Raw genomic sequence first — 14,544 nt, 5'->3', positions numbered from 1 at the left:
TTTTTTTGTTTTTTGGTTTTTTTGCGGTACGCGGGCCTCTCACTGCCGCGGACTCTCCCGTTGCGGAGCACAGGCTCCGGACGTGCAGGCTCAGCGGCCATGGCTCACGGGCCCAGCCGCTCCGCGGCACGTGCGATCCTCCCGGACCGGGGCACGAACCTGCGTCCCCTGCATCGACAGGCGGACTCGCAACCACCGCGCCACCAGGGAAGCCCCTAAGACAGGTTTTTATAGTACTTTTTTTTTTTTTTTTTTTTGCGGTACGCGGGCCTCTCACTGTTGTGGCCTCTCCCGTTGCGGAGCACAGACTCCGGACGCGCAGGCTCAGCGGCCATGGCTCACGGGCCCAGCGGCTCCGCGGCACGTGGGATCTTCCCGGACCGGGGCACGAACCCGTATCCCCTGCATGGCGGACTCTCAACCACTGCGCCACCAGGGAAGCCCCTATAGTACATTTTAAACATTTACATTGAATAAATTAACACATTTTAAGACACACAACAGAATGCTGTTTAACTGTGCTATTCACGGGATAATTGCATGGACCTGCCTTTCCCAGGGCGCAGAAAGCCCTCTATTTCTTCTCTCTGTTCGCCTGGTGACTCCATTTCACCACCTCATGCTTCAAAATTCAGCTCCTCTGTTGTGAATCCTTCTTTGACTTCCTTGTGAGGACGTTCTCTGAACTGATTTATGCAACTGCATACTTTTCTTATTGTAATTTGGAAGTGGTAGTGCTGCCTCCCACTGGCCTGGGAATTCCCTGAGGGAAGGGATTGTGTAAACGCTAGTATGTAACCCCAGCACCTGGCAGTGAGCTTGGCAAGCAGTCGATGCTAAGTGAACCGGATGGAGGGATGGAAAGATGAGAAGGTCCTATCAGGGACAAAGTGTTTAAAATGAGACCAAGAGCAGGAGTCCCAAGACAGGAAGTGGTCTGGGGAAGCTCCCCAGTCGGGTAAGTGGCTGGGGAGCTGTGCCTGCAGCCCTGCACTTCTCTGGATCCTGGACGGCCTTCCTGTCTAAGGCTCAGCTGGTCCCCTCACCTGGGACAGCCTCACTTCTTTCTGGTAAAATCCCTGCCCATCTTCAAGCTCGATTCAACAGCAACCACCATCCGTGGCACCTGGACCCAGTCACACAAAGTTCAGAGTTGGCATGTGAGAAGCAACAACTCGAAACAGGAAATGTTTTTACCCTATCTAAAAACAAGAACAGCTCTCCAGAAGCTGTGGTTGGCCACTTGTGAAAAGGAAGCAGAGGCTTTGGGTGGAAGTCATGACAAGACTGCCATTTGGATGAGGAATCTTTGCTGCACTTTCACAGTGGTTGGTTGTAAGACAGTGCTCTACGGGCATGAACCAACTGGGAGTGAAGAAACCATTGTAGCTTCCAGGGGCTTCTCCAAAGCTGGTCTACAAAACTTACTGAGCACATGGCCCAGGGCTAGACAACACTGTCATTAGATACTTTTCATTCCTGAGGCCATGGCAGACAGAACTAGTGGATCACATGACTCCTTCCCACCAAGCCAGAGAAGCAGCCCATCTCAATGTTGCAATCCAGATAGCTGCAATCAATCGACTGAGGTTGGTGCATGCCATCAAATCTATTTAACATTTCATTTTATCGCGTGCCAGGCCCATTGCTAGGAGATGCAGAGATGAATAAAACAATGTCTCTGGCCTCAAGTCTGGAGGCAGGATGTGGGTAGGAGTTGGGAAGAGACAATCCTGTGAACACGTACTTATAACCAGGTGATGTCTAAAACCAGGATTAGATGTCTGAATACAGTCCTGTGGAAGCACATACTAAGCAATGATTAATTCTGCCTGGAAGTACGGTCCAGAGATGGGTCTTGAAGGATGAATAGGAGTTGACTAGGCCAAGCAAGGTGGGAAGGGTATTCCTGGCAAAAGGACTAACATATACTAAGGCTTGGGATCCAGAAAACACTGGAGTGGGAAGAGGGAGAAGGAAACCTATACCCAGGGTGGGGAGGACTTTTCCCTGCATCTCTCTAAGCCACAGATATGACATCTGTGAAAATAATAGTACCTACCTCATAAAGTTGTGGTGAGGGTTGAATAAGATAATATGTAATGCCCCCACACAGTGCCTGGTTCAAGGAAAGTCAGCTCCTTTTTTTTTTTTTTGGTGGTACGTGGGCCTCTCACTGTTGTGGCCTCTCCCATTGCGGAGCACAGGCTCTGGACGCGCAGGCTCAGCGGCCATGGCTCACGGGCCCAGCCGCTCCGCGGCATGTGGGATCTTCCCGGACTGGGGCACGAACCCGTGTCCCCCGCATCGGCAGGCAGACTCTCAATCACTGCGCCACCAGGGAAGCCCGAGTCAGCTCCTTTTGATGTCTCCAGAATACCAAGGGGCAGAATTCCCTGGCAGTCCAGTGGTTAGGACTCCACGCTTTCACTGCTGAGGTCCCAGGTTTGATCCCTGGTCGGGGAACTAAGATCCCACAAGCCTCCTGGCATGGCCAAAAAAAATAAACCAGAATACCAAGGGACATGAAGTTGATCTCTGCCAACAGAGCCAGGTTAGGTTTAAAGTAGGAGAACATCAGATTTTTTTAATGTTATATTTTCCATGACTAAAATGCATGTTTATATTAGAAGAGTTGAAAATATTTTAAAAAGAGAAAGAAGAAAAAAAAACCAGTCTGAGGATTGTAACCTGGGAGACAGTCTTTCAGAAAGCTCTGAGGACTGTTCTACCTGTTATAGAAGCTTTTGAGACAAAAGGTTCTACATCAAAGTAACATATTGACAGTTTCCATAGTCCAAGAAGGCGAGTAGTGGGTTATTTTGACCTCTTTACAGGATTGAGAAAGAAATGTCTCCTAAAGAGTTACCTTGCTTGTGCCAGGAGAAAACTGCTTTTTTTTTTTTCAGGGGGCGGGGGGTGACTAGGCATTGCTGTGTCTTCTCAAGGGATCTAGTTAATGTATCATACAGCTGCTCATTGCACACTAAAGGGAGGGGGTGGTGGCTCAAATGGGCAGAGAGAGAATTTTATGGTTAAAAATGTTCTCGTCCTGCCTTGCAAATATTCTTATTTTATTGGTTAGAAGGGGCTTCTCGCCACGTGGGCACCGCAGACTCCAGCTCTGGGACGAGCCACACCCTGTCCCATTCCCAGAGATGGACCTTGGCCTTCCATCTCTCAGTCTTAGTTCTTTATCTAGGAAATGATTCTAAGATTTCAGCTGGGCACCCCTTCCTCACTGTAGCTGACCTAACTGGGCCAAGCTTTTGTACAGGTAGCGGGGAGGGAGGGGAGGGAGCCAACCCAGGGGCTTGTATGTTTAATGTGCCATTTCCTGTCTCTAGGAAGACCACAGGGTGGTGATGGCTGTGGGGAGCTTGGGCATCCTTCAGTCCACTGGTATCTAGCCAGCATCTACCTAGTTTGAGGCTCGGACTCCTTTTGGCTCAGGGGAGGGGGGAGAGTCAATAAGCCAGCAACAAGCCCATGCACAGCCATGATGGCCAGAAACGGAGCTCTCACCACCCCAAGAATCAGGCCTGTGGGTCATGGCACAAGGCTTGCCTCCAGAAATCCACTCAGCTGCCCCCTTGTCAGGGAAGGCAGCCTTTCCTGGCTCCGCTCCTTCCAGACCAGGCCAGTCTTCTGAATTAGTGCCCTCAGAGTCCCACGCTCTTCTCCTTTAAAGGTCTTTCCGCAGTTGAAATCTTAGTAGGATTTTTTTTTTTTTTTTTTTTTTTTGCTGTACGCGGGCCTCTCACTGTGGCCTCTCCCGTTGCGGAGCACAGGCTCCGGACACGCAGGCTCAGTGGCCATGGTTCATGGGCCCAGCCGCTGGGCGTCATGTGGGATCCTCCCGGACAGGGGCACGAACCCGTGTCCCCTCCATCGGCAGGCGGACCCTCAACCACTGCGCCACAAGGGAAGCCCTAATAGGATTCTTTGATGTCTCTCCCCGACCATTCTAGAAACTTCAGGGCCTGGTTGAGGGCTTTGTTTCCTCACTGCAGTCGACTTGAAAAAAATGCACAACATAAGAGCTGTGAGTTGAGTTTATTCAGTTTCTCACTGAGCTCTGAGAAACTGTTCCGAAGAGGTAACGGAGGAGCCGGGATATATATATAAAATTTTTTTGTATGTCTGGGACCATGCTGGGGGGGTGGGAGGGGCTCTGGAAACACAACAGTGTAAAGAAATAAAATGTTGCCTGTCATTCCAGTTCTACAAGGATCAAGCCGTTAGCCACTGCAGTCGCCCACCCAATGGAAAGAAAAACACCTAGTCGAACATAACAAGATTACTGCTAACCACAAAGAACAGGCATCTTAAGTTAATGATTGAGTACTTTTCTATGTTTGGGAAGACACAGGAATCTAGGGTGACTGAATTTTTTCTTCAGATGTGTCTCTTAACTACCTAGGGGCGGTGTCCAAAGCACAGAATTTCCCTCAGGTGCACTGTGGGTGGATGGATGGTGGGGGACCGCAGCGGCTAATGGCTGATTTCCAGAGCCTCCCCTAGGCATTGTCCCTGACATACAAGGAGCACTCAACAAATGCACTGATAAGGGAGAAAGCCAAGTAATACCGTTCCCTTTTACCGGCAATAGAACTGGCCCAGACAGGAGATCCAACTGCTTTATGCCCCTATTTCTATAGTAGGAGGACCAGGGAGCACAAGCCCACACCTAAGGGCCTCCCAGGTCCTCCACCTTCTTCTCCTCCTCCTCTGCTCCTCCAAGGGCACTGCAGAGCCAGGCCCCAGCCCCAGAAACAAGATAAGCTTCCCAGGGAAAGATCCTGTGGCAGGAGGGGAGCAAGTGACAGCCTGTTTACAACAACAACAGCACTTACAATGTATCAGACGCTTTTTCCACAGCAACTTTTTGAGGCAGGTTCTATTAGCACCACCATTTTAAAGGTGAAGAAGTGGAGGCACAAAGAGCTAAGTGGCATGTCCGAGATAGTAGCGGGGCCTAGGTGATGGAACTGAGGCAGTAGAGCTGGAGGCTGCACTCTTATCCACTGAGTCGCCCCTGTCACAGCGCAGAACATCAGCATAGACATCGGAAGTCATGTGTTCTTGGGCTTCCCTGGTGGCGCAGTGGATAAGAGTCTGCTGGCCAGTGAAGGGGACACAGCTTCAATCCCTGGTTCCAGGAAGATCCCACATGCTGTGGAGCAGCTAGGCCTGTGTGCCACAACTACTGAGCCTGTGCTTTAGAGCCCAAGTGCCACAACTACTGAAGCCCCCGCGCTTAGAGCCCGTGCTCCGCAACAAGAGAAGCCCCCGCTCTCTACAACCAGAGAAAGCCCTCGTGCAGCAACGAAGACCCAACGCAGCCGAAAATAAACAAAAAAAAATTTTTTTTTTAATTAAAAAAAAAAAAGTCGTGTGTTCTTCTAGCTCAGCCTTGAGTGTCCGATGTCCTTGTTTCTTCCTGAGTCAATTGAGATCCTTGATAACATCTAGCCAATAGAGTCGTTGGGACATTAATGCACTTAAGAGTTTAGTACAGTGCCCAGCACATAATAAGCGATCAATGAATGTTAATTATTGATATTCTTGTTACTGTTATGGGTGTTCTGCGCCTGAGGAGTGCAGGGCTGTATCCTGGCACGGTCTGCAGTTCAGGTCACTCTGTAGACCAGGGGTACGGGGTCCCTCGCCTCCCCTCCCCAGCCCAGAGAGGGAGGGGCCGAGAGGAAGGGGGCCCACCACTCCTGGCCCCGCCCCACCAGGCTTAAAAAAAGAAAAGAAAAAAAAAAAGACGTTGGGCGCAGGCGCAGAAAGCCGAGCTGTAAGCCTAGCGGCAACTCAGCATGGAGGGGCGCGCGAACTCCCGGTGCGAGCCCCGCGCCTGGCCCGCCGGGCCCGTGCTGTGCCGCGGCTGCGTGGAGCCTCTCATCTTCCTCGCCAACTTCGCCTTGGTCCTGCAGGGCCCGGTCACCACGCAGTACCTGTGGCACCGCTTCAGTGCCGACCTTGGCTACAACGGCACTCGTGACAGGGGCAGCTGCACCAACCATAGCGTGGACCCCACCGCGCAGGTAGGGGCGGCGGGGAGAAGCGAGGAGCGTGCCAGGGGCGGGCCCTGGGGGCAGCGGAATGGGCGGGGCCTGCGTAAAGGTTGGGGGCAGCCCAGTGGGTTAGGATATTAGGTGGTGGGCGGGGCCGGAGCAAAGTTGGGGCTTGACTGAGAAATGCGTTGCGGGGATGCTTAAAGTTGATCTAGGTAAAGCGAGTTTGAGGGTTAACAAAAGAGGGTGTCCACTGAAAAAAAATGCATAAACTGAGGGACTTCCCTGGTGGCGCAGTGGTTGGGAATCTGCCTGCTAATGCAGGGGACACGGGTTCGAGCCCTGGCCCGGAAAGATCCCACATGCCGCGGAGCAGCTAAGCCCGTGCGCCACAACTACTGAGCCTGCGCTCTAGAGCCCGCGAAGCCTGCGAGCCACAACTACTGAGCCCACGTGCCACAACTACTAAAGCCCGCGCACCTAGAGCCCGTGCTCCGCAACAAGAGAAGCCACCACAGTGAGAAGACCGCGCCGTGCAATGAAGACCCAACACAACCAAAAATAAATTAAAAAAAAAAAAAAAAGCACAAACTGAAAGTTGAGAATTATGTTTTATTTGGCAGACTTTCTGAGGACTCAGGCCCGGGAGGCAGTCTCTGAGATAGCTCTGAGGGACTGTTCCCAAGAGGTAAGGGAGGCGCCAGGATATATAGGAGTTTTGCAATAAAAACCAGGTAGTTGGAACATCAAAAGATTACTGTTAATTGAGGAAAACCAGACATCTCAAGTTACTGGACTTTTTTTTTTTTTTTTGGCTGCACCACCTGGCTTGTGGGCTCTTAGTTTTTTAACCAGGGATTGAACCCAGCCCCAGCAGTGAAAGCACCAAGTCCTAAAAATTGGACCACCAGGGAATTCCCACGAGTCAATGAATTTAGCACTTTTCTAAGTAAGGGAAGATGCAGGAGCCTGGGCTTATTGAAATCACTCCTCTGATATGCACCTTCGCTCTCTAGAGCCAGTATCCTGTTCTGTCCCATCCTGGGTCTGTACTTGGGGCTGGCTGCAGTGGCTGAGGACTTGGCTGTCGGCAGCCTGTTTGTCTCCATCCTGAGTTACATCAGGGCTCAGCATCAGGGGTGGCAGTAGTGGCTGAGGGCTCGATGGCCGCAGCATCCTTTGTTTGCCGATGCGGCAGGCAACAGTTTTCATTCACAGTGCTAAAAGTAAGAGAACGGATCTTGCCCATTTCCCATACCCCTCCAGTGTCAGTTTTTAAGAGTTGTACTAAAATTCTCTGAGGTTTAGGGCTCCAGAGAAAGTCCTCATCCCTGTATCTCCCAGGTTGGTGATGGTGTGGGCGATGGGCAGCCCAGAGTGAGGAACGGCACCCCGGTAATAAGACTCTTGCCTCCGCAGAAAGTGGAGACGCTTACCTCCCACTGGACCCTCTACATGAACATGGGCGGCTTCCTGGTGGGACTCTTCTCGTCCACCCTGCTGGGTGCCTGGAGTGACTGTGTGGGCCGCCGCCCGCTGCTGGTGCTGGCCTCCCTCGGCCTGCTGCTCCAGACCGTGCTGTCCATCTTTGTGGTACAGCTGCAGCTCCACGTTGGCTACTTCGTGCTGGGCCGCATCCTTTGTGCCCTCCTCGGCGATTTCAGCGGCCTCCTGGCTGCTGGCTTTGCTTCCGTGGCAGACGTCAGCTCCAGCCGCACCCGTACCATCCGAATGGCCCTGCTGGAAGCGTGCATCGGGGTGGCAGGGATGCTGGCGAGTCTCATTGGTGGCAACTGGCTCCAGGAGCAGGGTTATGCCAACCCTTTCTGGTTGGCCTTGGCCGTGCTGATTGCCATGACTCTCTATGCAGCATTCTGCTTTGGTGAGACAGTGAAAGAGGCGACACCCGCCCGGCTCTTCACACTCCGTCACCACCGATCCATCGTCCAGCTCTATGTGACCCAGGCCCCGGAGAAGTCCAGGAAGCACTTAGCCCTGTACTCGTTGGCCATCTTCGTGGTGATCACTGTACACCTTGGGGCCCAGGACATCCTGACCCTCTATGAGCTGAGCACACCCCTCTGCTGGGACTCTAGGCTGATTGGCTACGGTTCTGCGGCTCAGCACCTCCCATACCTCACCAGCCTGCTGGGCCTGCGGCTTCTGCAGTACTGCCTGGCCGACACCTGGGTGGCTGAAATCGGTCTGGCCTTCAACATCATGGGGATGGTGGTCTTTGCATTTGCTACCATTACACCCCTCATGTTCACAGGTAAAGTGTGTGTGGGTTCAGGGACCGTTTGTCTCAGAATTGCTGGGTGAAAACTGGGGACTGGCCACCTGCTGCCGCCAAATGTAGTTCATGCCCATGTCTTCGGAAACATCACTGTGCCCAGACAGACAGACAGACAACTAAGAAACCTCATAAAAATGCCATCTTTGTTATACAGAAAATATAGACCTTCAATAGCCAAAGTAATTCATTCACATTACCAACCATAAATATTGTTAGTAAGATAGAGCCAAAGACAAAAATATGGCTCTTACACTAATTGCTCCACTCCTTGGCCTCCCACAGCCTATATTCCTGGTGCTCTTAAGCAAAGTCCAAGCCATTAATGCCTTGATACTCACTTCTCTGATAAGAATCACAGGACCTATCTCAAATATCCTTGGTCAGCTTCTTTGGGTTTTTAAAAAAGCCAGTCTTCTCAGACCGCAGCTATCAAATTCCTGCTTGTGTTAGTTCTTCTTTTCTTTCTTTCCTTTTTTTTTTTGGTGGGAGGGGGCAGCTGTGAATGAGGAAGTTAACTTTCCTGAATGGACAGATTTATTTTAATAGAGCCCTAAAATGTGTACAGTCAGCCATTCTGTAATCACAGATTTCCTAATGTGGCCGCTCGCCTGGACAGTGCTGACGGGGACCAGGTACCTTTTTCTCCTGCCCACAGCATCTTCCATGGACTCGGTGCTGGGCTCAACGCCTTCGGGGGTGCAGAGATGTTGAAGACACTGTCATTGCCCTGGGATTTGGGGGCCTTTCCCCTGAAGGGGCCCTGGGGGGCCTCATCGTGAATGCACTTCACAGGCACCACTGTTTTTTAGCAGTTTGCAGTTTTTGTTGAGGAGGTAACAGTTGCACAAGGGAGAGAAATGGTTACGAAGGAAACAGTGTAAGCCTGTGAGTAACTAAATGTCAAGGGAAAAGGAACTTGCATTTACTGTGTGCTTGCTGTGCCCCATCATTGTCTCCTTCCCCGTCAGGGAAGTTCTTCCTGTGTCCAATCCGAGTCCCTCATGGGGTAGATACAGGACCTCTGCTACATCTCACTTGGGCACCCCTCTCCCCAAGCCCATTTCCTTGATGATTGTTTCTTTCCTCACAGGGTACGGGCTCCTCTTCCTGTCGTTGGTCGTCACGCCTGTCATCCGGGCCAAACTCTCCAGGCTGGTGAGAGAGTCAGAGCAGGGTGAGTATCAGGGTGAGCCTGTGTCTGGCTCCTCACGCCCAGTGTTTCCTGAACTGCGCAGAGGGTAGCCACGGGCCAGGAGGCAGCTTACCTTCCTCCCTCCCACCCTGGAGAAATAAGTAGCCAAGACAACTGCATTGCTGTCACAGCGCCCAGGGCTGGCAGGGAACCACAGCGATTTGGATTTTCAGACCACAGCGTTGGAATTTGCAGTCAGCAGCGTGCGATTATGTTCTTTTGCATAAGCCAAGCAGAGGATTTACTCTTTCCAGACTTCAGCTTTTCCATCTGTAAAATGGATGTGACGATGCCAGAGTTCCCTGCTTCTCTGGGGTCAGAGTGTCCAACTTTGTGATGTAGGTTTCACTGTCTCCACGTGGCGATGAAGCAGAGGCCCAGAGGGTTAAATTGATTCACCTGAGGTCACTCAGTAAGTGGTGGAACTAGGATGCACACCCAGGTCTGTTTCTAAGAGCAGCAGATCTGGGGATCTGGGTTTTAGTCCTGGCTCTGTCACAGCGGCTCTGTGATCTGGGCCTGTTTCCTCATCTGTAACATATGTGAATTGCTCTTTTTTTGTGTGTGTGGGGGAGGGGTTCTTTTATAGTTTTTTAAATTTAATTAATTAATTAATTTTTGGCTGCATTGGATCTTCGTTGCTGCACGTGGGCTTTCTCTAGTTGTGGCGAGCGGGGGCTACTCTTCGTTGCGGTGTTCAGGCTTCTCATTGCGGTGGCTTCTCTTGTTACAGAGCACAGACTCTAGGTGCACAGGCTTCAGTAGTTGTGGCACGAGGGCTCAGTAGTTGTGGCTCACAGGCTCTTGAGTGCAGGCTCAGTAGTTGCGGTGCTCAGGCTTAGTTGCTCTGCGGCATGTGGGATCTTCCCGGACCAGGGCTCGAACCCGTGTCCCCTGCATTGGCAGGTGGGTTCTTAACCACTGCACCACCAGGGAAGTCCTGTGAATTGCTCTTGATGACACCTGTAGGCCCTTCGAGCTCTGACAGTCTGATAGTTTAATCTCAACTTTTGTTGGGCTGTTGCTTATTTTGCAAAATTTGTGTTCTGCTGGCATATCGATTCTATTTATTTTTAAATTTTTGGCTGCGTTGGGTCTTCCTTGCTGCGCGCAGGCTTTTCTCTAGTTGCAGTGAGCGGGGTCTACTCTTTGTTGCCGTGCGCGGGCTTCTCATTGCAGTGGCTTCTCTTGTTGCGGAGCACGGGCTCTGGGCGAAAGGGCTTCAGTAGTTGTGGCTCACGGGCTTAGTTGCTCTGTGGCATGTGGGATATTCCGGACCAGGGTTCGAACCCGTGTCTCCTGCATTGGCAGGTGGATTCTTAACCACTGTGACAGCAGGGAAGTCCCATGCTGTCATATCTATAAAGAATAGCTTATCAGGCCTCTTGGTCTTAGATCCCAATCCGGAAACATGTGGCTCATCCACTTTTTCCCATCTGCCCTGGAAGTAGGATCTGGTGATGGCAGAGACTCTGGTGCCATGTATAGCCCACCATGGGTTCTGTTATCCTCAGAACCCATGTGCCTTCATTCATTCACTCAATAAGCATTTTTCTAGCACCTTCACTGTGCCCAGAGATGCCAAGGGGAACAGGAGAAAAGAACAGCTCTTACTAACTGCCTGCCTTCAGGGGGCCAGGCCCTGTGATAGGTGCATTACATGCGATTATAGTGTTACCAACAATCTATGAAAGGTATTATCCTTATTTAACAGAAGGGGGACAGAAACCCAGAAAGATAAGTGTCTTATTCGTTGATCACACAGCTGATAAGTGTTGAAACTGAGAATTAGCCCAGAAATTTATCCTAAACAGGAGATGATTCCAAAGGGGATAAACCTAAAACCATTTTATCAGACTTTATCAGACTTTTGCTAGGAGATATCACATGTACTTGTAATATAGAGGTTTAATAACAGCCATTTGTTTTGTAGCACAGGCGCTTTCCATGCATGACCTCATCGAAGCCTTATCACAACACATGATGTAGGAGTCATAGCTGAGGAAGGTGACACTCAGAGAGGTTAAGTGACTTGCTCCAGGTCACACAGCTGCGAGGTAGTGGTGTCAGGATTTGCATTTGGGTCTTTCAAATTCCTGAGTGTGCTATTTATTTCTTCACAGGTGCTCTCTTTTCTGCTGTGGCCTGTGTGAATGGCTTGGCCATGCTGACAGCCTCCGGCATCTTCAACTCGCTCTACCCAGCCACCCTGAACTTCATGAAAGGCTTCCCTTTCCTCCTGGGAGCTGGCCTCCTCTTCATCCCGGCCGTCCTGATTGGGTAATGCAGGGCCCTGACCCAGGCTCAAAATGGACCCCTTCACCCTAAATGTATCCTCTTCTTCCTCCTCCTTCCAACCTCCTCAGTCCTGGAGCTCTTCCCCTGTGGTGTCTCAGTCCCAGCCTGACTCTCCCCTTGCAGCTGGTTGCCTAATCGTCTGGGAGCGATTCCCCGGTAGCAGGGCAGAGGCTGGTAGGGGAAGGGTCAGGCTCACAGTGCTTCTTGGCAAGGCTATGTTCCCGCACCCAGTTCCCCTCATCCCCCTCCATTCCCATTTTACAGATGGAACTACGGTGGCAGAAATGTGCTAAAGGGAAGCCTGGAGAGCTTCCTCGGCTAGTTGTGACCGGGCCACATGCTAACCTGACCCACTTGTTTCTTCCCCCAGAGCCCTCTGTCTCTGGACATTGTCTTCCACCTCTCAGCTTGGGGAGGGGGATACCTGGACCAGCCCATCCGATAAAGCCTGTGTCACTTCTCCAGGAGTTGAGGGTCCCCCCGTGTTAAATCTGAACTCTCTCTCTGGTCTCTCACAGGATACTGGAAAGGGCTAATCATTGCCCTGAATTCCAGCAGTTTTCCCAGAGCCCCTGATCTGCCTGGACCAGAGGGCAGGGGGCGAGAGGAGCAACGTGAACGCCAACCAGCTGGAAGTACACGCCTCTGGGTCCCAGTCCTCAGCAGCAGCGGCAGCTCCCCTCAAAGGGCAGTGTTCACCTTGGCCCAGGTGGTCAAGCTAGACCAAGGCCCCCACCTCATCCACGCCGTGCCTGCCTGTGATTCTAGGATCTGGAATTGTAACCCAGACAGTCCCACTCAGGGCGGGCGGTGTGGGAGCCATTTGGAATGGGGATCTGTTAACCCTTTAGTCCATCAATCACATAGAACCCTCCAGGGGAGAGGAGAGGTCCTGATGGAGGGACCAGTTGAAGCATGAGGGCAGCACCTCTGCTTCCAACCCAAACTGTGCAGCCCACCGTGCTCAGATCACGGCCAAGCAGCTACCAGTCACTCCTTAGTGATGAATATGGTACCACTGGTCAGTGCCAGCTCTGGGGGAAGGGAGGGTCGTGGGAGGGACTTAGTGCCACCTGGAGGGAGAGTGCTGCTATCTCTGCGTGGGAATCAATCCCCTGGGCTTAGCAGTGCCAATCATAATAAGAAGTCTGTATAATCACCCTGGAATGAACCTTCCGGCCCCCAAGGCATTGGGCTGTGGGGCCTTCTGTTTTCCTGTTCCTAGTTTGCCCACTGTAGGTCAGATAGCAGTGGCTGCTGGAAGGGACAGGGGCCCCTGAGTTGCCATGGGATTGGTACTGGGCGTGGCCAGCTCAGTCCTCATCTGACTGCCCATTCTTTTCTCCGGAGCTGCTGGGAGGCGAAGGGCTGCCACGCTTGCATCAGGTCAGCAGAGAAGCTCCGGGCAGAGCCCTGGCCGCTCATTCCTCAGGGTCAGAGATCTACTCCCTGAAGACACCTTGCTCTGGTCTTCCTGGCTACACCAAACCAAGCAGAATCAGTTTTTGTTACCACTCAGCCCTCTAACACCTCCCATTGCTGGGCATTTCAGCAGGGCCATGTGCTGACACCATCCCTCGAGCATCTGTAGCTCAACAGGAACCTGGAGATGGGCCCGACTCCCCAGAGAATGAGGGGCCCATTTCTAGGGCGTTAGGAAAGCCTGGACCTGAAGTTGAAAGGCAGAATGGGATTTGGTATTAAGGCACTGGCTTTGATGAGGGCCATAAGCCCCCAAACAAATCAGATGACACTTGACTCTTCAAAACAGAATTGGCCACAGGGCATGGCCCCCTGCTGGTATTTCTACCCTCATTCTCTCTCACCTGCCCTGCTAGCCAGTTTTCTGGCTAGAAATCACGCAGGTAAAACGTGGCCCAGGGCAAACTAGGGTCAGCTGTGGCCCTCTGTAGCCTGGGCCTGTTTCCAGATTACCATCTCACTGTCCCCTGTCATTGGGAGATCAAGCAAGGAGAGGCCCCCTCCACTGACTGTCCCAGCAGTGAGGGTGGTAGGAAAAAGGCTCTGGGCTGGCCTCAGGCCCAGGCTCTACTCCGGGCATTGCCTCTGGTTCGTGTGTGGCTTTGAGCAAGGCCCTCTATGAAGGGTTAGATCAGCAATGCCTCTAATTGTCTGATCATGGTTGGACAAGTTAGGAAACACTAGATTAAATACTGTTTTAAGATCCTTCCTGTCTCATACATTCTAGAATGGAATGAATGCCTCTATTCATGGACCTAGGGGAAGGATAAATGAGTTGGAGCTGGACTTTTGACTTTTGAGTGTTTCTTGGTCGGTCATGAGCAATTCTTGGTCTTGGAGAGGGGTGGGGTGAGGCTGACTCAGCCCCGACCTGGGAGCAGCAGCTACAGCCCAGCCAAGCAGAAAACCCTGACCCCGCAGACCCGGCTGCAGTGCCAGAGCCGGCTGGGGGGCGGGGGGGTGAAAGGCTGTCTCTCAGCCCTTTGTCTCAGGACCGGCCCTGTGAGACCACGCCCAGGTGGAAGGTGCGGGCCAGGGTGCCTGCCCTGGCTGCGATCTGGGCAGTGTTTGTTACGGCCGGGGAGGCTGGCCCCTGAACACACTGGCCTGGCCAGGGGAGGCTCATCACTTCAGCTGCTCCGGTGGGGCCCGGAGGCTGGGCTGTGATTCCCCAGAGAGACAGGAGGCAGGCAGCAGTAGAGAGTATGCCAAACAGAAAAAGAAACAGTGCTGGGCAACCTCTCTGAGTACTG

At 52.2% G+C, this 14,544-nt stretch overlaps 1 protein-coding gene across 1 annotated transcript; it reads left to right on the top strand.

Annotated features, from left to right (window-relative positions):
- Positions 1-5,713: 5,713 nt before the first annotated feature.
- SLC46A1 (solute carrier family 46 member 1) lies at positions 5,714-14,451 on the top strand. The gene is made up of 5 exons (XM_059998290.1): positions 5,714-6,053; positions 7,443-8,295; positions 9,410-9,493; positions 11,635-11,791; positions 12,328-14,451. Exons 1-5 carry the CDS (start codon positions 5,826-5,828, stop codon positions 12,383-12,385), a joined length of 1,380 nt encoding a protein of 459 aa, XP_059854273.1. The 5' UTR covers positions 5,714-5,825; the 3' UTR covers positions 12,386-14,451.
- The last annotated feature ends 93 nt before the right edge of the window (positions 14,452-14,544 follow it).

Source organism: Delphinus delphis, chromosome 19 (assembly GCF_949987515.2).
Source record: "Delphinus delphis chromosome 19, mDelDel1.2, whole genome shotgun sequence".
Lineage (NCBI taxonomy): Eukaryota > Metazoa > Chordata > Mammalia > Artiodactyla > Delphinidae > Delphinus > Delphinus delphis.
This window is presented reverse-complemented; position numbering and strand designations above follow the sequence as displayed.

Coding starts and splice junctions, on each gene's coding strand:
- SLC46A1 (XM_059998290.1), top strand. CDS start 5,826: ATGGAGGGGCGCGCGAACTCCCGGTGCGAGCCCCGCGCCTGGCCCGCC. Junction 6,054..7,442: donor GCGTGGACCCCACCGCGCAG/GTAGGGGCGGCG, acceptor TTGCCTCCGCAG/AAAGTGGAGACGCTTACCTC. Junction 8,296..9,409: donor TACACCCCTCATGTTCACAG/GTAAAGTGTGTG, acceptor CTTTCCTCACAG/GGTACGGGCTCCTCTTCCTG.